Here is a 23,591-nt window from a genome sequence, read left to right as displayed (position 1 = left end):
GTCTCATTTGATCTTCACAGTGAGGTGGGTGTTATTATTATCCCCATTATACAGATGAGGAAATTGAGGCAGAGAGAAATGAAGCGACTCACACAGGGTCACACAGTGAGGCAAGATTCACACTCAGGTCTTCCCAACTCTAAGTCCAACACTCTCTCCACTTTGCCATTTAGTTGTCTTGTTAATTAATTGTTGATAGTTTCTCCTCCACCCTCCTCACCAACGTGAAGATGAGGGGTGTCTTATGAACTTCTGGGGTGCTTTAGTCTGGGGGAGGGCTATGGCCCACAACAACTTAAACAATACAAATATATTTCTGTGATGTTCATGGGTAAGGAAGAGTCACCAAGGTAGATATCACAGGGAGAGATCCAGGAAATACACCAGGATCCAGCATTGGGAATCAACTGAATTAATCCCTAGGTACCCCAAAGCAAGCTGAGAGGAGCCAAAGCCCTTTTCACATGTCTTGGATAGTATTGGGTCACCACATCGCAGGGGCCCAGGAAGACAGGTTACTTTGGAGGGTTATTTAACAACATTACCGATGACCACGGGGCATCAGGTTACACTGAATGATGGACCTAGGGAAAATAAGTACAATTCAGGAAGCAGTAGAGACAGTCACATGTTGTGCAGATCATTTTGTGGACAGTATGCACATGCTTGTGTTATATTTGTGATGTTTAAAAAGTTTGAGAGACATAGTTCCTGGGCAATCATTTTATTAATAATGATAGCATGCTACCAATAAAATGGGTCAGTGATATTCTTATATGCCAAAGACAGTCATGGTGGTCTAAGCCCTTGAAAGAGTGGGTGTTCCTGACGCTGGTAATCAACTCTGATTGGTCAACAATTAATGAGAAGAATTAATATTACAATGAGAAGTGGATCTATTCTAATGAGGGGCTGGGGGATGTGACTTTGATTTACTTCTAAATTGTCCAGTCTTGATTAATCTAATCAAAGAATTTATCCCACTGAAACCTCAGTGGAGAAGCAATGGGCTTCCCCACCTGGGTGGGGTATGAACAAGATGGAGGACAAAGTCAATTCATTGCCATTAGCAACAAGGTCCTTTAGAGACTAAATGACCTTCTGAAAAAAATCCTAGTCCTAATTCAATAACTGATTATTAATATGAGAGAGAAATAATCATTTCTTTTATATCTTACGTGTATATATACTGTCAGTCAATAAACATCTGTTAAGTACCTACTATGTGCCAGGCACCATGCTAAGCACTAGGGATACAAAGGCAAAAGACAGCCCCTGCCCTCAAGGAGCTTCTGTTCTAATGTGAAAGATCGCAAAGAAATGGAAGCTGAAGAGGTATGGATGGCGGCGGGTCAGAGTGGGAAAGAGGCATAGCAAGGAGGCGTCAATGCCATGTCTGGCACATAGTAGGCACATTTTACTAAGTGCTTGTTAACAATAATAGTTGGCGTTTATATAGCACTTCAGGGTTTGCAAAGGTAAAAACCTGTGTTATCTCAGGTGCTAAAATCTCCAAAGGGGCGTAAGGGCAAGGGAAATAAAGAGATGGCTGGCCTGGGCACCCTACAGTAAGAGGAAGGGGCTCCAAGGACAGAAGGTACCAAGAAGGTAGGAAGTGGAGTTTGGGGTTGCAGTGGTCTTCCAGGCTGAAGAGGTCCCTGACATGTATGGAGAACCCCAGAGGAGCCCAGCCTGGTTAGAAATGATCACAAGATGACAGATTTAAAGTCAGAAGGGACTTTGGAGGTCACTGGATTCCTCTCCAAGTGCTCCCTCTGCCAAGTCCAGCACTTTTTCCATTTCCTTTATTACATGCTACTTCTTGATTGGATTGGACTGGATCTGGGGAATTCAGCAGTAACACTTTCAGTGATCCCAAGCTGTTCCCAAAACCCATCTTCCAGACATCCATATTCTTCCAGCCATGCTATGTGACTGTGAATCATGAAACACCATGCTCACAGGCACTTCAAAATAGCAGATGACCTAAAGAAACAGAAAAGCACAGAGTGTGGGTACAAGTAGGCTGTGCCATATTGCCAAAAATGGCCTGCCCTTGGTGATGTCTTTTATGTCACTTCTCAAGGGCACCCATGACGCAGAAAAGGAGATGTGCCCGTCACTCATTTAGAGCCAGGGAAAACAGATGGACAGCCAGAGTACTGCATTCATTTCCATAAAGTATTCAAGGGACCAGAAGAAAGTCTCCAGTGGGCAACTCTTCAATGGAGGAATTCATGGAAGACACAGACAAGAGTTACATGGGATGAGGAAGCAGGAAGGTGTTGCTATCTCCACTATGTCAAGAGGGATCTTTCCCACTCCCCACCCCCCCACTCTTGGAATCCCTTGTTTCTTTTGAGACTGAGCTCAGGCACATCTACTACAAGGAAGTCTTTCTGGATTCCCCCTCCAAACACCCACACACATCCAGCTTCTAGAGCCCATCCTCCCTAAATTAACTTGTGTTTCCTTTGTATATATTCTCTACTTGTTTATTGTTGCATGTTTTCTTCTCTCCCCACCCCCAATCCCCATAAAATGTAAGATTCTTGAGGGCAGGACCCCTTGACTCTGTCTTCTCTTGTCTTCAGCTTCTTGTGCAGTGCCAGGCACATACTAAACACTTAATAAGAGATTATTGATTGACTTACAGTACTAGTATCCACATCACTTCAGTAGAGATACTTGAAACATCAAAAATTATACAGTATAGGTACAAAATGTAGACTAGGTAAATAAGGCACACATAAATGGAGAATATGCCCAACACCTCTTAATGATGAGGTACATATAACAGATGTTCAATAAATATTTGTTGTAATGAATAATTGAATGTAACATTTCTTTCGAAGTTCAAGCCTTAGTTTATCTCTTAGTCCACAGTGAACTTTCCTGTCCCTTAAATTTCAGAACTAAACACTTAGTCAAGTGTTGTATATATGTATATATGATGGGCTGCTAAGTGGTACAGTGGATAGAACCTGGAGCCTCGAGGTCATGTGTGGCCTTCCAGGTCCTTGACTACGGCCTTTTGACTGAGTCCTAGTTTTACAGAACAAATCTTTTAAGGAGATTTGTTCTGTGATTCAGAACAAAGGGCCACACTTGAGGATCTAGAAGTCACAGGTTCTCTACCCCTGGTCTAGAGTCAGGAAGACCTACCTGAGCTCTAAATCTGACCTTAGATACTTAACTAGCTGTGCCACCCTGGGCAAGTTGCTAATTTCTGTCTGCTTCAGTTTTCCTCACCTGTAAAATGGGGATAATAAGAGCATCTACCTCCCAGGGTTGTTGTGAGGATCAAATAAGATGAAAATTGTAATGCACCTGGTACATAGTAAGAACCATATAAATACTAACTATTACTATTAGCTGTATCTTGAAGTTTATTATTTATTGTCTCGGGTGTAATCCGGTTTTGAGCATATATGTCTCATCTCTATATTCTGAATTCCTTAAGGATGGAGACCAAATCTCAGTCACATAATATTAGTGGCAGAAGGAGGTTTAGAGATCCTCCAGTTGAAGTGATGAAGAGTGGAGTGATTCCCCAAAATAGTTGAGAATAAAGTGTTGTCCTTGGAGTTGGGAGACGTAGGAAGAAGGCAGAGCATCCTAATGATGTGGCCTTGTGGGCTTACTTAAGAAAAATGAAAAAAAAGCACAATCCTACAGAGAAATGCTGAGAAAGACCTATTCGCAGAGGTAGGTACATCCCTGTAAAGTACAGGTATGTCACTTACCAATGTTACCAGTGAAGACTGGACATTGTCTCCACTCAGGCTTACTCTGATGGGTCATCATTCATGGAGATGCCCCTGTATTCTCCAGCTCTGGTGGGTCTTACTAAGCTGGAAAAGCTTTGAGAGCATGGCTTCCAGCATCTGACTATTGTCCAAGGACCAACCTAGCTGCGTTCATCACCAAATAATATGGGTGTTTTGTTTTGTTTTGTTTTTAGCCACAACAGTTCATTAAAGCAACTAGAAATGCGTGGAAGGGCTGTGATCTGTGATATGAAGGGTAAGCTGAAGAATTATACTGAAGACTATAGTTGCTTGAATATTTCTGTTTTCTTTTAAAATACTTAATGATATTCTTTTGTTTGTCTTTTTAAAAAAAGTTTTTAATCCCCATCGCTTCCCCCTATATTGGGGGCAGCTAGGTGTCACAGTGCATAGAGTGCTGAGCCTGGAGTCAGGAAGACTAATCTTTCTGAGTTCAAATCTGACCTCAGATAATTATTAGCTGTGTGACCCTGGACAAGTCACTTAACACTGTTTGCCTCCATTTTCTCGTTTGTAAAATGAACTGAAGAAGGAAATGGCAAACCACTGCAGTATCTTCACCAAGAAAACTCCAAATGGGGTCACAGAGAGTCCAACATGAATGAAAGGATTGAACAACACTTCCCAATGACTCTCTACCTTAGGGGTAGGGAATTTGTGGCCTCAAGGTCCTCTAGATCCTCAAGTGTGACCATTTGACTAAATCTAAACTTCCCCAAATGCCCTTATTAAAAGGATTTGTTCTGTAAAACTTGGACTCAGTTGGACTCAGACTTAGAAGGCCACATGTGGCCTTGAAGCTCCAGGTTCACCACCCCTGCTCTACCTCACCATATGACCCTTCCTTGTAACAAAATAAGTTCAGACAAGCAAAACATATCAACACATTGACCACCTCTGAAAACATATGCCTCATTCCACACCAATGGTCCACTACTTCCTGTGGAGAACTGTGTAAGGGAGAGGAGGAAGAGAGTTGACCCTGGCTGAATCTTAAAATTCATTATCAGAAATCATCGGTTCCTTTATCTTGGGGCTCAGAGAACAAAGCAATAACATGTTAATACCAGAGTAGTCTCTATCCTCCTACACCTACTCTATTAATATACATAGTTATTAATGTGTCAGATTCCTACACTTTGCCCTGTCTATCCAGTTTTTCCTTCTAACAGGAGGAATTCCCTTTAATAAAGCCAGATTATTTCATCCTGTCACAAATTGGAAATCTACACTGGACATTCTTAAAGTTTGTCACAGATACTTTCACCCTGACAACAGCCAGCAGACCTGACCTGTGAGAGGTGTGATGGGGCAGAAACCACTGTTAGAGAGTCCCTAGGTCTCATTCACACTAAGCTCCTCCTCCATGCTACCAATGCCAACTTCTTGGGCATGCTGGGATAACCACCCATCCTGGACTCCATTCTAGGTCCAAAGTCTACCTTAAGCCCAGGCACTGAGAACTATTGGAAGCTCCACAACACCGGGCCCCATTGCCCATCTCAGGTACTGAGGTCCACTATCCTTGATACTAGGAATTGAGTCCAAGCTGGGGCAAGAACCAAGTATAGAGTTGGGGGTGAGGGTTGGGGAGGGAGGTTGATGACTCCCACGTGGAAGCTGAGGGCCATACAGGTAAGTGCAACAAGAATGATGGTTTGGGTGGGCTGAGCAGGGTAAAGGATACAACAGGAATTTGAGAAAGGGAAGGAAAGTGCAGATAACTGCAGACCATGGGAAGTAGAATATCTGAGAAACCAAGGTCCCCTGGCAACTGACACAAAAGGGGGCCAAAGCTACAGAAGGCTAAGGCCAGAGACAACAGCTTGAGTATGAGTGCTGTAGGAGGGAGAAACTGGGAAGACTCAAAGGTTGACAAGGACAAAATGCCCACCCTTTCTCATTCTCAGGGGACTGGGGCCCATCTGAAGTCCTAAGATCAATGGCAAACAGAGAGGATGAACTACGGAGCTGCGCTGTATGCGGGGACAGGGCCACTGGCTACCACTTCCATGCCCTGACCTGTGAGGGCTGCAAAGGGTTCTTCAGGTGAGGACACCTACAGGAATGAACCTTCATACAGTTGATCACTCTGCCCCTACGCCTGAAGAGAACATAGGCTTGACCATATCATATGGGGTCATGGGGCTCTATTTCTGCAGCCCATGACCCCAAAGCCAGCCCTCACAGTCCTGCCAACCTCAACATTATACAAACAAGTAGAAGGCAAAGACAAAACCCTGAACTTTTGTCTCAGATTTACTGCCAACTTATCTACTCCTAGCAGTAAACGTTTACCATGTGCCAAACAACACTATATTACTAAACTTGATATGAAAAGGACTAAAGTCGTTATTGTATAGAGTATCATGACTTGATTATATAGTCGTATAGAAAACCTTTAGAAAAAATTGGGATCAAGGTCCCTAGGTTCTAGAGGTCCCTAGACCTCTCTCAAGTGGGCTTGGATATAATTTGTTCCTAATTGGCTATGACAATAAGCCACTTTCTGCAAAGCACCAAATGACCTGAGTTTTTCCTTTCCTGACTTGGTCTCCTTATATGCTTCAGATTGGCCCATGCCATCCACTCCACACACTTTCTCCTAAAGACATTGCTCAGACCAGGCCACACAAACTTTAATTCTTCTTTGGACCTTTCCTACATCTTATTAGTCCTCAACCACCTCTCTGCGTCTCCCAGGCGGACTGTCAAGAAGGGGATGGGACTCACCTGTCCTTTTGAACAATGCTGTGAGGTCAGCAAAAACCAGCGGCGCCATTGCCCAGCATGTAGGCTACAGAAATGCTTTGATGCAGGCATGAGGAAGGACAGTGAGTCAGCCCCAACCCATCCCCTGAGAAGGGTGGTATAGTGGACTTGCTAGGCTTGGGTTCAGATTCTGCCACTACTCCATACTGGTCATGTAACTCCAAGGGCCATCTTACTTTCCCTGACCCAACCTTCATTTCCTTTCTCTAGGTATTAAGACCCTGAGGCCATGAATTGTCCTTCTCCCTTGCACCTCCATACCTGTGGGGTCCCACCCTGTCACATCACCTTTACACCTATAGAACAGACTTTCTCCTTTTACCAGAGCTTGTATGAGAGGCCTTGGTATCACAGACCTTCCCAACACTCTCCCGCTCTGAGCTGTTCCCTAGTGCAGCAACCTACACATTCTATGAAAATAGACTAGAGACCCCTGCAAGCTGATCTTACCCTACAGAACCCTGAAAACCTTTGGGGCTCCTGAAACCATTGAGGAAAACCTTGGGCACCTTTCTAGCCTTGGCAGAGCTCGGTTTGGGGCCTGGAGGAGCTCCTGAGGCCAGGCCTGATATAGTCAGACTCCACCTCTCTCAGCACCTCTTCTGTCTCTTCTGGAGCACAGTGATCCTGTCAGCAGAAGTCCTGGCACAGAGGCGGGCAAAACAGGCCCAAAAGAAGGCAGAACAGGAACCTGTGCAGCTGAGTCAGAAGCAGGAGGCATTAGTCCAGGTGTTACTGGGGGCTCATGCCCGCCATGTGGGCACCATATTATTTGACCAGTTTGTGCAGTTCCGGGTGAGTACCTGCTGGGGTCAAGATTCAAAGAGCTCCAGAAGAGGAGGAGGGAGGGAGACTAGAACCAAAACACTAGGGAAGGCTGACCCATGGAAGAGACTTGAAGGGGTGCCAACTCTGAGAGACATAATGGTTATGTCTGTTGTGTTACTTAATGGTTGAAGAATGACCATTAGCCCCTTTAGCCAAGGCCCCCTCCCTGGGAGAGGTGAAAGCATCAAGAAGATGCTTGAGTCAAGGCCTCTGACTGTCCATTCTTCTAGCCCCCAGCCCATTTGTTCATCCACAACGAGCCTGCAGGCTCCCTGTCACCTGTCCTGCCATTACTCATACACCTGGCAGACATCAGCACCTTCATGGTACAGCAAGTGATCAAGTTCACCAAGGATCTGCCCCATTTCCGGTCAGTGAGCCCCACTACCTCTGAGTAGTCTGGGAAAGGACCCTTTCCTACACCCTCTAATGTCTCCATGGCAAATGCTCCTGCTCCCAGCCTTGTTGTTCTCCATCTTCACTAGGGCCTTTGACTACTTTGCTTTTTAATAGTCTCAGCAATCCAGCTCAGCTCCTCTGTTGTTCTCCTACCCTGCAGGTCTCTGCCTATGGAAGATCAGATATCCTTACTGAAGGGTGCAGCCCTGGAAATCTGTCATATCGAGCTCAACACCACTTTCTGCCCCCACAGCCAAACTTTCCTGTGTGGGCCTCTCCGCTATACCTACCAGGATGCGGTTCATGGTGAGGGGGCACAGCTCCCATGTACTCCCCCGATAGAAGGTGGCAGGGAGGGCTTGGGAAGCAGCTCAGCAAGCTGTGGTCTTGCCCTTGAACCCGCTGTGTCCTTCAGTGGGGTTCCAGGAGCAGTTTCTGGAGTTGATGTTTCGTTTCCACGTGACACTGAGACGACTACAACTGCAGGAGCCTGAGTATGCGCTCATGGCAGCCTTGGCCCTCTTTTCTCCAGGTGAGAAACTCCCAAGTCCCCAAAGCTCTCCTGCAATTCAGCCCTTTGGGGGTCCATCAATGTCCACCTCCCACCCCTCAGGTAGACCTGAGACAACTCTGCCATCTCCATTTCTCTGTTCTGTCCCCCGGCCCAGACCGACCTGGTGTGACCCAACGGGAGCAGATTGATCAGCTACAGGAGGAGATGGCACTGACACTTCAGAGCTATATCGGAGGCCAGCAAGCTCAACCCAAACGCCGGTAGGAACAAGCTCCTAACTACATTCTCTGAGCAAGGGAGCTCCCCTCCTGTTTTTACTGAGAAAATAGAGGCTACCCATTCTGAACTTACTCTCCTGTTCTACTCCCATACCACCTTACATCATGTCCCAGCCACTCCTTTGACCCAGTCTCTGAAGAAGAGATGGTCCTTCTTAATGCCAAGGCTTACCCTTCTACTTATGCTGTTGATCCCATCCTTATTTCCACCATCCCTTTTTTTCTCTCATCTTCAACCTCTCCTTGACCACCAGCTCCTTCTCTTTTTGGAACAAGCTTTAAAAAGCTTCAGTTGATCCTGCCATCAACTCACACTATCCAGAATCACAGATTTGGAGAGTTGGGAGGGATCTCAGGGGCTGTCTAGTCTATCCTCCTAGAGTTCTTCTCCCTTTCCCAACTCAACTTCAAGAAAAAAGTCATCTACATTCTCCATCCTCACTTAACATTCACTTTTCAACCCCTAACAATTTGGCTCCTCACCCCACCAATCATCTAAAAGTACTTTGCACAAAATTAATAAGGATGCCAATTACCAAATCCAGTGGCCTTTTCTCAAGCCTCATTTTGATCCCTGAAACCTTGAATACAGCCAACCATTCCCTCCCTTGAATGATTCTCTCCTCTTTTGGCTTACAATTACATGAAGTTTTCTTCTATTTCTTCTTTTGACTATTTCTCAGCTTATCATCCATTTCTTGCCTTTTTAGCATCACTTTCTTGTGATATCAGCTCCCATGGGTTCAATGATCACTTTTGGACAGGAATTCTAAATCTATATATTTAGTTCTAACCTCTCTCTGGAACTCTAGGTCTACATTGCCAAATGCCTGCTAGACATCTCCACCTGGATGTCCCATTAGTATCTCACTCAAAATGGTCCAGAGTTCACTTTCCCCTCAAGCCATCCTCTCTTCAAACTTCTTTATTACTGTTGAGAGTACTGCCACCTCTCCAGTCATCTTGGTTTACAACCTTGGAATTCTCATGACTCTTCCATCTCCCATATGAAATTGGTGGCCAAGTCTTGTTGATCTCATACTCATTATATCTCTGGCATTCACTCATTCTTTGTATTTGTGTCCCTAGCCACTATCACAGAGCCTAACACATAGTAGGCACTTGCTTAATTGACTGGTTGACATTCCCCTCCCACTCTCCACCTCCAATTCAGAACCTCATCACCTCAAACTCCAACTCTGGCAGTAGAATCCTAACTGGCTTCCCTGTTTCTAATCTCTCTCCACCTTTCTCCTTCCCATCTTTCAGAGCTACCAAATTATCACTGTACAGGTCTGACCATTCCTCTGCTAAAAAATACTTAAGCAATATCAACATCCGTTACTTGTAGAACCACAAACTCCTCAGCCTCGAGTTGAAGGACCTTAGTTTTCCCCCCACCCCCACCCTTCCTCCTCAGACATATTTCATGTTACTAATATTTTACAGTCTCTCCATCCCCAGGCCTTTGCACAGAACATCCCTTCAAACCTGGAGTGCATTCTCTCCTTACTCCCCTTAGAATCTCTACCCTCAAGAGAAAATGTGGGGTAACAGAACAGTGATTGGGTTTGGAGTCAGTAAAATCCAAGTTCAAATCCTGCCTTGAACCCTTTCCTGTTACCCCAGGGGAGTACCTCCCTTTCTGAATGTTTTCCATCTGAAAAAGAGGGGTTCACATCTGTCTAGTTCTTTGGTCCCAAGGCTGTTCTGAGCATTAAATGAAAAGCTACAAGCTCTAGGGGAATGTTATTCTTGCAAACCTTAGCTTTGGGACGATCTCCTGTGCTTGGCCTTTCTTGAATCCCCCTTGTGACTGCTGTCTCCTCTCCTGGAATTACTTTGCATTTACATGTCTAAGTATTTGCTTTATCTCCACAATAAAATGTAAACTCTTTGAGGCTTGGAACTGTTTCTTTAGAAAAACATCTGTATCTCAAGGCCAAGCATTGCACCTTCCATGTGGTAGGAGCCTAATGTTTGTTAACTTGAACTGAGACTTAATGTTCAGGCTCAGGCTGAATGCCTTTCAATATCCCTTTCCTTTTGTGGATTAGGTTCTCCGGAGGTCATCTGGACAAAAATGGTCCTTATACCTCACATGTCTCATAGCTAAATCCCTCCTGCTGCAACTTAATTCTATTTTTTTCCTACTTCTTTATTCATTAGTGATAGAAAATAGCTGAACCCTGTGTTCTATATTATGGTTCTTCCAAGGCTTAAAATAACCAACCCTGCCATTCAACAATCCCATTTTTTGTTTCTCTAAAGAAATCTAACCCCTTTCACTTTTCCTCCTTATATTCTCTTTTTTTCCAGTCCTCCCCTACTCTATTAACTTTCCCTGATCCTCATTTCCCTTTGAATTTGAGGATGAATACTGGCCCCATGACCCATACCTGGCCAAGGGTCAGTCATTCTTAATTTATCCCTCCCCAATCTTAGGGGTTCCCCCCTTGCTCTTCCTGTTCTCTGTAGAACCACCTTAAGCAACGGTCAGAACTGACCATGACTTGCTTTCCTTCTCCTACCAAACAGCATGAGCTCTTAGAACCTATTTTCAACCCAGTCTCAAATAATTGCACTAAAGGCCTAGCCTCTTTAAAAAGATTTGCCATTACTTTAACAGCCCTGCCCCTTCCCCCACCTCCAGCCTTCACATGATACAGAGTTTAGATACCCCCTGCTCCTGTCAACAGCACACACTGTGTGTAGGTAGACCAAGAGAAGGAGTTGGACCCCAACAGGTCGCTAAGCCATTGTATTTTGGGCCCACTGGCTGCTTATGGGCCTGGGATTCATTTTCATAGCTGCTCGGTGGAGATGACTTGGCTAGGGGTGGAGGGGCCCCAGGACCAAACCTTCAACTATATGAGACTTTGGCCTACTTTTCTTTGGTTTTTCTTCCCCAGGGAGGATGAGGGGGCCCCTAGAAGTTCAGAGGAGGTGACCCAGTCAGTGATTTTCAACCCTGCAGGTTCTTGTACGCAAAGATGCTTGGGCTACTGGCAGAACTTCGAAGTCTCAACATGGAGTACGTGCGCCAGCTGCAGCACATTCATGAGCTGTCCGCCATGATGCCTCTGCTACAGGAAATCTATAGCTGAGCCAATGCCTGCCCCCATCCCCCAGCATGTCCTTACCTAACAACCTGTCCCTACTTACCCACCTGGGAGATTCCCCGTAATCTACTCTAGCTCTCCTAAACCACAACAGGAGCTAGCCCTGCCCTTCACCTCTGCAGGGTTCCTACAGGGCCATGAGAGGGATTTGTGTCCAGATCTGAAGTCAAGACCAGTAGTAAGAAAGAGGTCCAGGGGCCACACACCCCACCCAAGGTGAACAATGAACGACTAAGGCAACACCATGTCTTCATGCTGCTGTTGAGGGAGGGCCATATATTCATTCATTCATTCATTCTCTAGTCTGCACAGGGAAGGGGTCAGAGCTGGTTTCACAAGTGAAGCAGTACCCACTGGGTACAGGCTGAAGCAGCCACAGCCCTGTTCCCTACTCCAGCACTAGGCCCAGAGCTGATGAGTGGGAGGGATTTGTACCCACCTAGGTTTCTTAGCTCTGTTGATGGTCAGAGTGGAGAGGGATTGGCTTTAATACACAGGGATGGAAGAAAGCAATCAGATATAATCACAGCCCTCCCCCTCAGTCCAGAGCCAGCCAGACTCAAGGACATGGAGAGGAAAGCAGTCAGGCTAGAGTTCTGGGGGAAAGACAGGAGAGCCTCCCATCCTGCCCATTTTAATAGCTCCAGTTTGCAGGGGGGCTCTGTCCAGGCCCTCACTCATCCAATGGAGGCAAACTGAGCAAACCGATCTCTGGGGAAAGACCCAGACCCTGGCGTTCTCTCTCTTTCTGATGACTTCAAGTGCTCAGGGGAGCCATCTCCAGTTTTCTCATCCCACAGTGATGCTGAAGCCACAGTGAAATCTGTTACGCCAGTGATTGAGGAAGGCTCCAAGTGCCAGGGTGACAGGCAGAGGGGGCATCTTCTTCTCTAATACAGCAGCAACACACCAGTTGCTATCCACAAGACCTGGAAAAAGTAACACAAACTATCCGAGGGGGGAGCCAACGCTGCAATTTGGGGAAGGGGGGGGAAGAGCACAATAGATCAAGCATCCTTCAGTCAGTCAATAAATATATATCACATGCCCGCTGTGTGCCAGGCACTGTACTAAATGATGTCCTTCTGGTCATGACTCTGCTCCACCAGGATCCTCTGCCCAACCCCTATATACCCCTCACCTCTGAACACCATGTTGGCCTGGGGCAATGTCAAGTGGTATCCAAAGGAGAAGGTGGTATCCTGCAACCGAGTATTGGCCTCAAACTCCACTCCAACCTGAACCTAAGCCCACAAGGGCAGGGATGAAAGGATAAATAGGGTTGATGAGGTCCATCAAGAACATCAAAGGGTCAGGCGGGTTCAGAGTGAGGATCAAGCATGACAGGGGCAAGCAGATTCGATGGAAAGAGTCTTTGAGTCTGACTTGGGAGAGGGCCTCACCTGCTCATTTGCCTTGTGGTAATAACTGGCATGGGCCCCACCTGACCCCACATTCAGTGTAGCCACCCAGTGCAGAGCTGTAAGAACCAAAAGGGAGTGGTGGTCACTAATGCTCATTAATAGAACACAGGCCACAGACCCCAGAGCAGACCAGAATCATCCCATCCTCTCCCCATCCTGTCTCATTTCATACCAGAGTACTTCCCAGCCAGTGTCAGGATAGCCCCCTCCTCTCCTGGGCGCCGGTGATATACCAGCTCTCCCCCCAGCACCAGACGTTGAGTAAGGCTCTGCAGGAAGTGAGCGACCATGATCACTGTGTGGGGGGGGAGGTGGGAGGTGGGGAAACATGGGGTCAGGGAATAATCAAGGAACCTCCTTTGCCCAGGACCAATACCCCATCAGGACCTTCCCGAACTACACATTCCTCAAAGCAGTATTGTTATAGTAAGGAGTTTCCCCCTTAACTCCACCCTTAAAGCATATAGACAAAAATGGAACAGGAAAGGAAAAGCAATCCACAACACTGGGCAGCTGAGGTGAGAAAGGGAAGGTTTCCACCCTAGCCCCTCCCCAGCTCCCCATCCTGGTCCCTCACCTGATTCCCCAATCAGGTCAGGGTTCCCCAGTGTCAGAGTGGCAGTGCAGTCATCCCCCCGATACTCTCCATCAAACTGCCATGTCAGGAACTTGGCCTGTTGGGTCTACATGGAAAAGAAGTGAGCCTCGACCTCTCCGACCCCCTGTCAACCCCCCAGCAAATTCACAACCCCTTTCACATTTGCAGATGCTGACAACTTGCCACCCCAAATCGCACTCCTCTCCATGTCTTCAGAATGGGGATACCCTTGGTTAGGCAGTGTGCTATGGGGGTCAGTCAATACTGGTGGGTCACCTGGAAGACTGCCTTGGCTCGGAGCCGCTCCGCCACGAGAAGCAAGACCTGGGCATTGAGGCTTCCACTGCTGTCCATATCCCCCACAACAGTAGGGAACACCTGTTGAAGAAGATGGCTTGATAAGAGGCACTCAGCAGGTACCAATATCCCATTTCAAAAGCCAATGGCAGGACTTTCACAATTGTATCCAGCGCCCTCTGGTGGATCCATAGGGATGGACATAACTCACAAGGAAAAATGGGGCCAGTCTTTTCTGCCTACCCAGACACACAAAAGTTACAAATGCCTTCCTAGAAATGCCTTCTAAGAAACACATCTATGAAGACAGGCACAGACATATCTATTAAGACACTGTTGGTGTAACCGTGAATTGGTCCAACCATTCCATTAAGCAACTGGAAATTATGCTTAAAAAAAGTGACTTAAAATGTCCACGCCCTTTTACAGATCTCAGAGCTAGACTTCTACCTCAAGGAGGTCAAAGATAGAAAGGTCCTATACATTCCATAATATTCACAGTTGTACTTTTTGTGATGACAAGAAACCAAAAACAAAACAGGGCAACAGCTAAACAAGTTACAATATATGGCTATAATAAAATATTAATAGGCTATAAGAAATAATGAATATGAAGAATTCAGAAAAGCATGGGAAACCTTATATGAATTGTGGCAAGGTGAAGTGAGCAGAACCAGTAAAATAGTGTATATAGTAATGACAACAATGTAAACTGACAGAAAAAAAATTGAATCCTCTGTATTAGACTATAAGCTGCTTGAGAGCAGGGACTGTTTTTTACCTCTTTTTGTAAGCACTTAGCACAGTGCTTGGCACATGGTAGGCATTTAAGAAATGTTTTTTGATTGACTGATTGATAATTCAGGTGGAGGGACTTAGTGGGATGGAGAGAGAAGGATTACTCCCTAAGAAATGCCCCATAGCCTGCATCAGACCTTCCCAGATTCAGGTCCTACAAGAAGAAAACCTTTTCAGCCTCATCTTCACAGCATTCACTTAGGTTTCTGGTGGAATAAACCAACTTTTGATCCCCTTACCTCAGTAGAGCTGAGCTGCTGGTCACCCACAAAAGCAGCATGGAGGTGATAGCCTGACAGGCCCAGGGCACTCATGTGCACAGTGTGGGTTACCTGAGGAAGAAAGGGTTATAGGAGGATAGGTTAGCAAGGGGCTCCTCTCTTTCTTGCCACTCAAGGAACTCCTTAACATAACACATATATGAGGGCCACCCTGATTTGCAGTCTTAGTCATTCTCCATCCCCTACTCCATCCTCACTGGGCTGAGAGGTAAAAGGATACAGGAGGTACAAGTTTTCTTCCTCCCATTTTGAGTCATACAGCCCAGCTAGAGGTTGGAAACAATAGATGGAAGGATGGAGGGGTTCAGGAATAGGTCGAAATAAAGGAGTGGTGGTCTGGGTGGGAGGAATCAGGCCCAGGGGATTTCTACTGGAAAATGAGAGCACCTGGAAATGGCTGCTCAGAACCTTGTTGACAATGAATTTTACTCCTTCCATCTGTACCGGGAACACATCTAAAATACAGGAACAAAAGAAAGGCTCAGTCTAGACAGAGGCCTTCTAATCACAAGGAAACCTCCTCCCCCAAAGAGAAAGGATTGATTCCTGAAGGGAATTACTCACTCCTTAAGCCTTGGAATTCAGATACTCCCATCTAACCATGACCTACTACCTCTGAGGCTTGTCACCAAGACCTTGGGAAACTATCTTAACAATTTTACCTCTGTTCACCTCTGTCCCCTCCTCTATTCCTCATAGGGGGGTCTCTCACTATGATTCATCCGCACTACCATCATAGCTTCCTAACAGATGTTTCCTACTTCTAGTCTCTCTTCCACTCCAATATATCCTTCATGCCACAACCAGAATATTCTTCCATATGTTCTCCTTCTAAATCCTTTCTATAACACCCTATTGCCTGAATAAAGGACTGAATAAATGCCTGTCATTTAAAGCTTTCCACAAACTAGTGTCATTTTGTTTCATGCCAATCCCCTTCATGTAGTCTAGACTCTAACCAAACTGGACTACTCTGTCCCCAGAATACACTCTAACCTTCCTAACCTCCATGTCTACCATATATCTTTATCCTTAAAAGCCCTAACTCAAATTCCACCTCCTACAGGAAGCTTCTCCTTTCCTCCAGCTATCCTTTCCCCTGTAGACCTCATACACACTTTACACCTCTCTAATGTATTTCACAGCTATTATTGCGTATTCTAGTTTTCATACATTTTACATCTCTTCACAAACTCTACAGTCCAGCTACGGGGCCCATTTGCGTTCTCTTACCCAAGGGATTCCATCTCTCTCCTGCTTCCCCCATGCCTAGAATGCTCTCCCTTCTCACCTCCAAGATTCAACTCGATTCCCCTCCAGTGGACACTTCCCCTCCCCCCTTCCCCTTCCTCCTAAGAGCATCTGCCATTTACATTGTACATGTTGTGTGCTACATAGTTGCTCGCACGCGGTTGACACAATTACAATGTTAGCTCACTGAAGTCCAGGACTGCGTTTGCCTTTCTGTGGATCCCCAGCACTTCGCCCAGTGCCGCGAATATGGTAAGAGGTGACTTAATAAGTTACCTGGGTAGGTTCCCCATCCCCAAACTAGACAGTCATTGCTGGTACCCCTCCCGACCAAAAAGTGAAAAACAATTCGTGCCCAATCAAAGACGCAGGGAGTTCCGGGCCCTAGGTTTCCTGCCAGGATCCCCACCTTTGCAGAGCCGGTGCAACTCATCGAAGCTCCCCGGGTTGGGTAGCGGCTCCTCCCGACGGGCGCCTCGGCGGGGCAGAGCTCCCGGAGGAGCCAGGCCCAACATGTTCCCCATCTCAGCCTGGGGGAGGGTGGGGGTGGGGTCCAGGAGAGGGGTCGCTACTGACCTCCCCAGCCCCCGCCGACCCCATCCCCCGCTACCCAGCACCCCAACCCAGGGTGCCTCCACATGCTCGGACCCTGCAGCTGGAACGGAGGAGGGGAGTGGAGGAAGAGAGAAATATCAGTGGGACACACGGGCAACTCACCCCTTCCCTACCCCACCTGTCGCCCCAAAGCCATATCCAGCCCCATCACCGATCCTCCATCATCGCCCCCGCCCGTCGCCCCCCGGAGCCAGCAGCCTTAAAGCCCACTCCTCCATCCTCCTTTGCTCTCTCCGCTGCGTCCAGACGACACCAAGTCCAGTCTGGCTTTGAGGTCCTTACCTGCTCAGGCCACCGCGCCACCCTTCTATCCCCGGCACACCCCGGTCATCTTGATGGGGGCGGCCATCTTGAGTGAGGGCAGAGCCACGGCTTCACAGCACCCTCCTAGCTCGGTCGCGGGCGCCATCTTGGATCCTGGCAGCAAGGGAAGGGAAAAACCCCACCCCTCGGCACCTGGGCATCAGGTACCGCCCCCTGTCTCTACCTCACCAATAATGAAGGAATTCTCTGTGTTTCAGAGGCCAATGAGAAGAAAGTTAATCGTGGCGTGGAGGGTTGAGGGGCGGGAGATTCCTGTACGGTGAGCTTGACGAGGACCGGGAATTGGCTGGTGCTGAAGCCCAGGGGCTTTGTTCCTTCAAAGCTGCAGGGAGAATCCCAAGGATGCCAGCCCATTAGGCGGAAACTTCAGGAAAGTCCACTGCCTCTCCTTCTGCATCACTCCCACAGCGCAGAATGGGCCATGGTTCTTCAGGAATTTGCATGTGTCAGAGGGGCGTCATTCCCTTCTTTTTTTTTAAAGGAGGGTTGTGATTTTTTGGGTGCGTTGAACTTCCGATGTCGAAACACTTTCCTCTGATGCACACTGGCAACTCCTCTCTAAATTAGAATTGCCCAGGACTCCCAGAGATTGGGATGATTTGACCGTGGTTGTGTTCCAGGGCAGCACTGGAACCTGCATCTTCCCGACTCCGATGGAACCCTTTACCCAAACCCCATAGATACCACCAATTCAAGACGACTTTCGACTTCACACACTATAAACCTGTAACAAGTATTTATTAAGCGGGTACTATGTGCCAGACATGACAAGCGTTAAGGATACCAAGAAAAGGGAGGGGGTAGAGGGCAGAAACAGGTCTCTGGAGCTTACGGTCTAATGGGGGAGACAGGGAGACAACATGCAAACAATTGTGCACTATATATATGTGTGTGTATGTATGTATATGTGTGTATGTGTGTGTGTATATATGTATGTAAACTAATTGGAAATAATCCATAAGGGAAGCACACACATTAAGGGATAGCAGGAAAGGCTTTTTGCAAAAGGTGCCAGTTTAGTTGGGACTTGAAGAAAACCAGGAGATGGAGATGAGGAGGGAGAGAATGCCAAGCATGTGGGACAGTCAGTGCAGTTGTCAGGGAGAAGTTGGGAGTTGTCTTGTACAAGTGGTAACAGCATCAGTTCCTACTCAAGCACTTAAGTGTATAGCTGTTGTTCAGTCATTTTCAGTCCTATAAGACTCTTCCTGACCCCATTTGAGGTTTTCTTGGCAAAAGTATTGGAGTGGTTTGCCATGTCCTTCTCCAGCTCATTTTATAGATGAGGAAACTGAGAAAAACAGGGAAAGGTGACTTGCCTAGGGTCACAGCTAGTATAGGACAGGGCTATTTCCAGAATCCATAAAAGTCAAATTATTTCTCTTATTTGTGTGGAGTGGGGTTAGATGTAAAAGGAATATAGGAGTGGTTAGAAAAATATGGGAACTTCTTTTGGAAGTTTGCCATTCCATTCAACTTTCCCCTGAAGAACAACCCATAAGAAAAGCAGGGTAACAGAATCTAGGAGTCCTCACTCCCAGTTCTCTTCTCTATTCCCCCATGCACAAATCTGTTAGGACCAGTAAAGGTACCTTCCAGCTAATGTGTCTGAGAGATCATGACAATAGGGATAGATTACCTAGATCTTTAGTTGTTTTTCCCATTAAATGCCATATATCTGCAGGATTATATGCTGAGATCAGAACAAATGAGCCTCTATTCCGCCCCCCCCCCCAAAAAAAAAAACAATTCTGATCCCCAGGCAGCTACAAGACCCCAGGCCCTAAGCACAATCTTTCACCCTATGGTCAATTGTTTGAAACCTGCTGACTCAAACTCTGCTGACCAGCTACAATTTGCAACAGATTAGATAAAGTGACAGGAAGACCTTTAACCTTTATAGCCATCAGCAGTCTTTCTCCCAGTCTCTCTCTTCAGAGCCATTCACTTGATGGGGGTGAGTATGGCAACTTTAATTATTTTGGTTGAGAGGTGTGCAAGTCACTGATTATCCAACCCCTAGAAGGACACACATTCTGGCCTTCCAAATTCCATTACATATTAACCTGAGGAAAAGACAAAAACAACAATCTCTATCCTCTGACCTCAAAGCTCAGATACATACTGGTCTCCTCCAGTCCTCATTTCTGTGCTTCAGCCTATAGATCCCCTCCTTAACCTCCATCCCCACGGTCTTTAAAGATTTTCCCCAAATTACAGTTTAGGGGAGAGGGAGAAAGGGTTCCCTTAACAAGCGATGACAAAAATGAGACCCAGAGACTTGGTGGGACATATGAAAGGCTTTCCAGAGGAGGATTCAGAAGTTTTGAGTCCTTTGTGCCTTTCCTATCTTCTTACATTCTACTGTGCTCTAAATACTCTGATACCTTCGCACTGACTTGCTCCCCATGCCTGGAAATCCTCTCTTTCCCAGCGCTGGACTCTTAGAATCCCTGGCTCCTTATAAGACTCACTTTATTTCCTGTAGGAGGCCTTTCTTGTTTCTAGTGTCTGCTAATACCATCCTTTTAGGTCACACACACACACACACACACGCACACACATACACACACGCACGCACACATGCACTCACACAGACGCACACAGACACATACATGCACACACACACACAGACATACACTCTACCCCATTAGAATGTGAATTCTTTAAGAACAGGGACTGTTTTTCTTTCTTTGTTTCTTCCTTCCTCCCTCCCTTCCTCCCTTTCTTTGTTCTTTTCTTTCTTCCTTCATATCCTCAACTCTTAGCACAGTGCCCATGTAACATGGCAAATGTAAGTACTTAATAAATTCATATTGATTGATTGATTAATTTTGGTCTCCTGTGTCTCTTTGCCAGGACCCCTCACTCCCTTGAGGATAGATGCAAATCAATCTTTCTTTACCATCGCTTTGAGCTCCTGCTTATCCCTCCTCACCTCTCCTATCAGTGTGGTCTGTTTACCCTAACGGTGATCCCTGACCCATTGGGTCTTGCCTCAAACTTGGTCACCTGATGGGGGGAGGGTAGTAGGTAGGTATATAACCCTTTATCTCCCTGGGCAGATTCACACAGCCAATAACCTGACCTGCACAAGGTAGGGTGAAATCTGGAAGGCAGTATCTGTGGGGGCATTTGGGCTATGATCCAGGGAAGGTAAGGGAATGAAATAGGCTGGAGGGCTGGAGAGTTTTGGAAAGAGACCTGAGAGTAGTGGCCCAGGAACTATAGCTGCCTATTCCTATTCAATTTTCTCCTCAACTCTTTTGTCCCCAGACAGTTCAACACGACTTGCCATCATCATGAAGCTGCTCACCGTGACGGTGTTGATCCTGACCATCTGCCATATGGAAGGTATGTGATGGGGATGAGGGCAAAAGGGTCCTGAAGGGGCAGACCACCCAGTGGTCTGTTCTGTTATACAGACGGCCAGTTAAAGGGTCCAAGGAGGGAGGTTCCCTGGATCCTTCCCCCTCCACTCAACCCGGAAACCTCGTTCTTTAAAGAAACAAGGAACCAGATGTCTGGGTTTTGGCTAAGTTTATGGGGAGGAAGACTTTGACTGGGTTGAGACTGAACTTGATATATGTCTCTTCAGGAGCTCTAGTCAGAAGACAGGCAGAAGAGTCAGAGGTGTTTAAGAATGTCTTTTATGAGTACTTCCAGAAGCTGACTGATTTCACCAAGAATCTAGCAGCGAACGTTAAAACCCCAGAGGTGAAGTCCCAAGTCCAGTAAGTATGGGAAAAGGAAATGGGCATTGGGGAGCAGGTAGGGATGGAAGACCTTAGAGTGGGGATTATAGGGCTAAGGTTGAGGGACCTGCAAACCTAGGGGAGGGAGTGTCCTTTAGTAACTTCCATTGCCATCCAGCACCTCTTGATCACAGGGAAACGCAGTAGCAAGAAGGACCCTGGAGTTCATTGTATTTCTGAAAGGGTTCCCTCTCTCTCCTCTTCCCCTAGCCAAAAACAGACTAGAGTTTAGTGACCTGGGTCCATCTGCCCTGACGTATTCATACATTCCTCCCTCACTGACCCTTGTCCCCGCACCCAGTTTCTATCCCCCATCTATATTGCCTTTGGTCTTCACCTTTTCCTAGGGCTTATTTGGAGAAGTCACAAGAACAAGTGATGCCACTGGCCAGGAAGGCCTTAACAGACACCATGACCTTTTTCAGCTCTCTTGTGGAGACAGGCAAGAAGGCTGCTTGCCAATAGGATTTTCCCTATCTCCAGCTTGCCTTCGAACATATATATTATAGAACTTTAGCCCACCCTCCCCAAACCCCTTTCAGACCAGTTTTCAAGCTGACCTTTCCTTACCACTCCCTGAATATCCCCTATTTTCTACAATAAATGCCACATGAACCATGCTGTGTGTCTGATGCATTTCTGAGATCTCAGATGAGCAGGGGGCCATGCAATGCTTGAGGGAAGCTTGTCAAAGGGTCAAAGCAGGTAGGAGTACTTTCAAAGAGCAATGGGGCATTGGCGTTTGATGCTCAGGGTCAAGGGTTGTTTTTTCCATTTAACTAATAATCTGAGTTGGGAGGAGGTAGGGAGGTACCTAATCTAAAGAGGGTTGTTAAGGGATAAAAGAACAAAGTGGAAAGACAAAATTAGGGAGTCCAAACACAAGAAATCTCTCTGCAAGGAGGAAAGTAAATGTCATAGTGAGGGACAGGAGCTCACTTGGGGGACTCAGTAAGAGTAGGTATTTGAAGAGCTCTCTAGAATGGAGGTAGGGGGAGATACACAAATTACCCATGAATAAATGTCAAAGTAATGGTTCCAAAAGGTCCCAGAAGCTACATAACCTCCAACATTTCTCCCCACAAAAAATACCCTGATATTTCCTCTTCATGCTTCCTCCTTACCTATTCATTCATCCATCCTCACCCAATTCTTTAATCCTCCATTCAGATCCACCACCTCCTCCTAACCCTTTCCTAGGGAAGGTCAAACTACCCCATTACTATCCATTGTATGCCTTTGGTGGCAGCTATCTTGGGGCCTAACAAAGAGTTGATGAGATTTAAAATCCTGGGATGTTGGACAGGAGAGAATGAAGTGTTGTTTTTTTTCTAGAAACAATCCCAATTTACTTTTAAAACAAATATTTCCACTAGCTTACATTTGTATCTAATAACCTTGCCTCCTCTGCTCAGAAATCTTACTATCTCCCTGATAACAAGGCTCAACCTCCTCTATGTGGTCTTCATGACCCTTCACCAACTAAGTTCACCCTTTTGCCCATGTCTTATCAGGGGAAGCTTAAGATATGAAAAAAATAGGAATCTGGGTGCCTGGGTAGGTACCCTGTATTCTCATTCTGAATCTGTTAGAAACTGTGTGACTTTACGGGAAATCGCTTGACCTCTTTGTCCAAGAGAAGTCCATTGCTTCATACTTCAGCTTCCTCATTTACAAAATTAAGATACTTACCATCCATATCTCATGGTACAGAATGGGAATTCATTGAAGTTGTAAGTAGGAGTGTGTATTTGACATACAGTATTGTAAGCACAAGAAGCATGAAAGCGTCAAGGAGCTCTAGGTGGCATTGTGGATAGAATGCTGGGCCTGGAGTCAGGAAGACCTGAGTTCAAATATAGCCTTAGATACGAACTGTCTGACCCTGGGCAAGTTTTATATATCTATACATATATAGATACACATATATATACATACACATACACATATATATATATAATAGTATCTGCACACACATACTATTATATATGTGCATATGCATACATGTATCTAAGTATCATATACATATATAATAGATAGATAGTATGTGTATATATACATACACATATATGTATACATATAACCTGTATTTTATATATAGTATTTATATGGCATCTCACCTACTGTGGGCTAGGCACTATGCAAATTGCTTTGCAGATATTATCTCATTTGATCCTTACAATAACCCTGGGAGGTAGGTGTTATTATTCTCATTGTACAGTTAAGGAAACTGGGGCAAACTAAAGTTAAGTGACTTGCTCAATGTTGCCCAGCTAGTAAGTATCTGAGACTGAATTTGAACTTGTTTTCCTTGCAACAAACTGGTGAGAGAGCAATGAATTTTTATACTCCTTTTACAGAAGAGGAAACTGAGGCACAGAGACGTTAAGCTACTTGTCCAGGGACAGACAACTAATTAGGGTCAGTCAGAAACAGAATCCAGATTTTCTGCTTCTATGTCCTGTACTCTTTTTGCTACACCTTGCTTCCTCTTATAGATACCTGAACACTGAGCGTGGTTGCCAGGGGGAATAACCAAGGCTT

The 23,591-nt window shown here is 46.0% G+C and overlaps 3 protein-coding genes across 7 annotated transcripts; 2 read left to right on the top strand and 1 right to left on the bottom strand.

Moving 5' to 3' along the window:
• Positions 1-5,210: 5,210 nt before the first annotated feature.
• Positions 5,211-11,851, top strand: NR1I3 (nuclear receptor subfamily 1 group I member 3). 3 transcript variants are annotated; one of them, XM_072644007.1, is made up of 9 exons: positions 5,211-5,297; positions 5,702-5,840; positions 6,495-6,625; positions 7,186-7,358; positions 7,622-7,761; positions 7,951-8,096; positions 8,206-8,322; positions 8,459-8,564; positions 11,560-11,851. In XM_072644007.1, exons 2-9 carry the CDS (start codon positions 5,734-5,736, stop codon positions 11,687-11,689), a joined length of 1,050 nt encoding a protein of 349 aa, XP_072500108.1. In that variant the 5' UTR covers positions 5,211-5,297; positions 5,702-5,733; the 3' UTR covers positions 11,690-11,851. The 3 variants fall into 3 exon arrangements, with proteins under 3 accessions (XP_072500108.1, XP_072500109.1, XP_072500110.1); XM_072644008.1 differs by lacking the exon at positions 5,211-5,297 and adding an exon at positions 5,338-5,426; XM_072644009.1 differs by lacking the exon at positions 5,211-5,297 and having other exon boundaries at positions 5,772-5,840; positions 6,467-6,625.
• Positions 11,852-11,953: 102 nt separating this feature from the next.
• Positions 11,954-17,431, bottom strand: TOMM40L (translocase of outer mitochondrial membrane 40 like). Its single transcript, XM_072644010.1, has 10 exons — positions 17,251-17,431; positions 16,763-17,008; positions 15,490-15,557; positions 15,061-15,153; positions 14,003-14,104; positions 13,706-13,811; positions 13,301-13,423; positions 13,108-13,184; positions 12,846-12,948; positions 11,954-12,633 (listed from the first exon to the last, which is right to left on the bottom strand). Exons 2-10 carry the CDS (start codon positions 16,875-16,877, stop codon positions 12,494-12,496), a joined length of 927 nt encoding a protein of 308 aa, XP_072500111.1. The 5' UTR covers positions 16,878-17,008; positions 17,251-17,431; the 3' UTR covers positions 11,954-12,493.
• Positions 17,432-17,528: 97 nt separating this feature from the next.
• On the top strand, positions 17,529-21,666 carry APOA2 (apolipoprotein A2). Of its 3 annotated transcripts, none has more exons than XM_072644011.1 (4): positions 17,529-17,792; positions 20,569-20,646; positions 20,891-21,026; positions 21,395-21,666. In XM_072644011.1, the coding sequence occupies exons 1-4, from the start codon at positions 17,714-17,716 to the stop codon at positions 21,510-21,512; spliced, it is 411 nt and encodes a 136-aa protein (XP_072500112.1). In that variant the 5' UTR covers positions 17,529-17,713; the 3' UTR covers positions 21,513-21,666. The 3 variants fall into 3 exon arrangements, with proteins under 3 accessions (XP_072500112.1, XP_072500113.1, XP_072500114.1); XM_072644012.1 differs by lacking the exon at positions 17,529-17,792 and adding an exon at positions 20,350-20,389; XM_072644013.1 differs by lacking the exon at positions 17,529-17,792 and adding an exon at positions 20,366-20,448.
• The last annotated feature ends 1,925 nt before the right edge of the window (positions 21,667-23,591 follow it).

The sequence above is a fragment of the Notamacropus eugenii genome, chromosome 2 (assembly GCF_028372415.1).
Source record: "Notamacropus eugenii isolate mMacEug1 chromosome 2, mMacEug1.pri_v2, whole genome shotgun sequence".
NCBI lineage: Eukaryota > Metazoa > Chordata > Mammalia > Diprotodontia > Macropodidae > Notamacropus > Notamacropus eugenii.
Note: the sequence above shows the minus strand (reverse complement) of the source record. Positions and strands in the feature narration are given on the sequence as shown.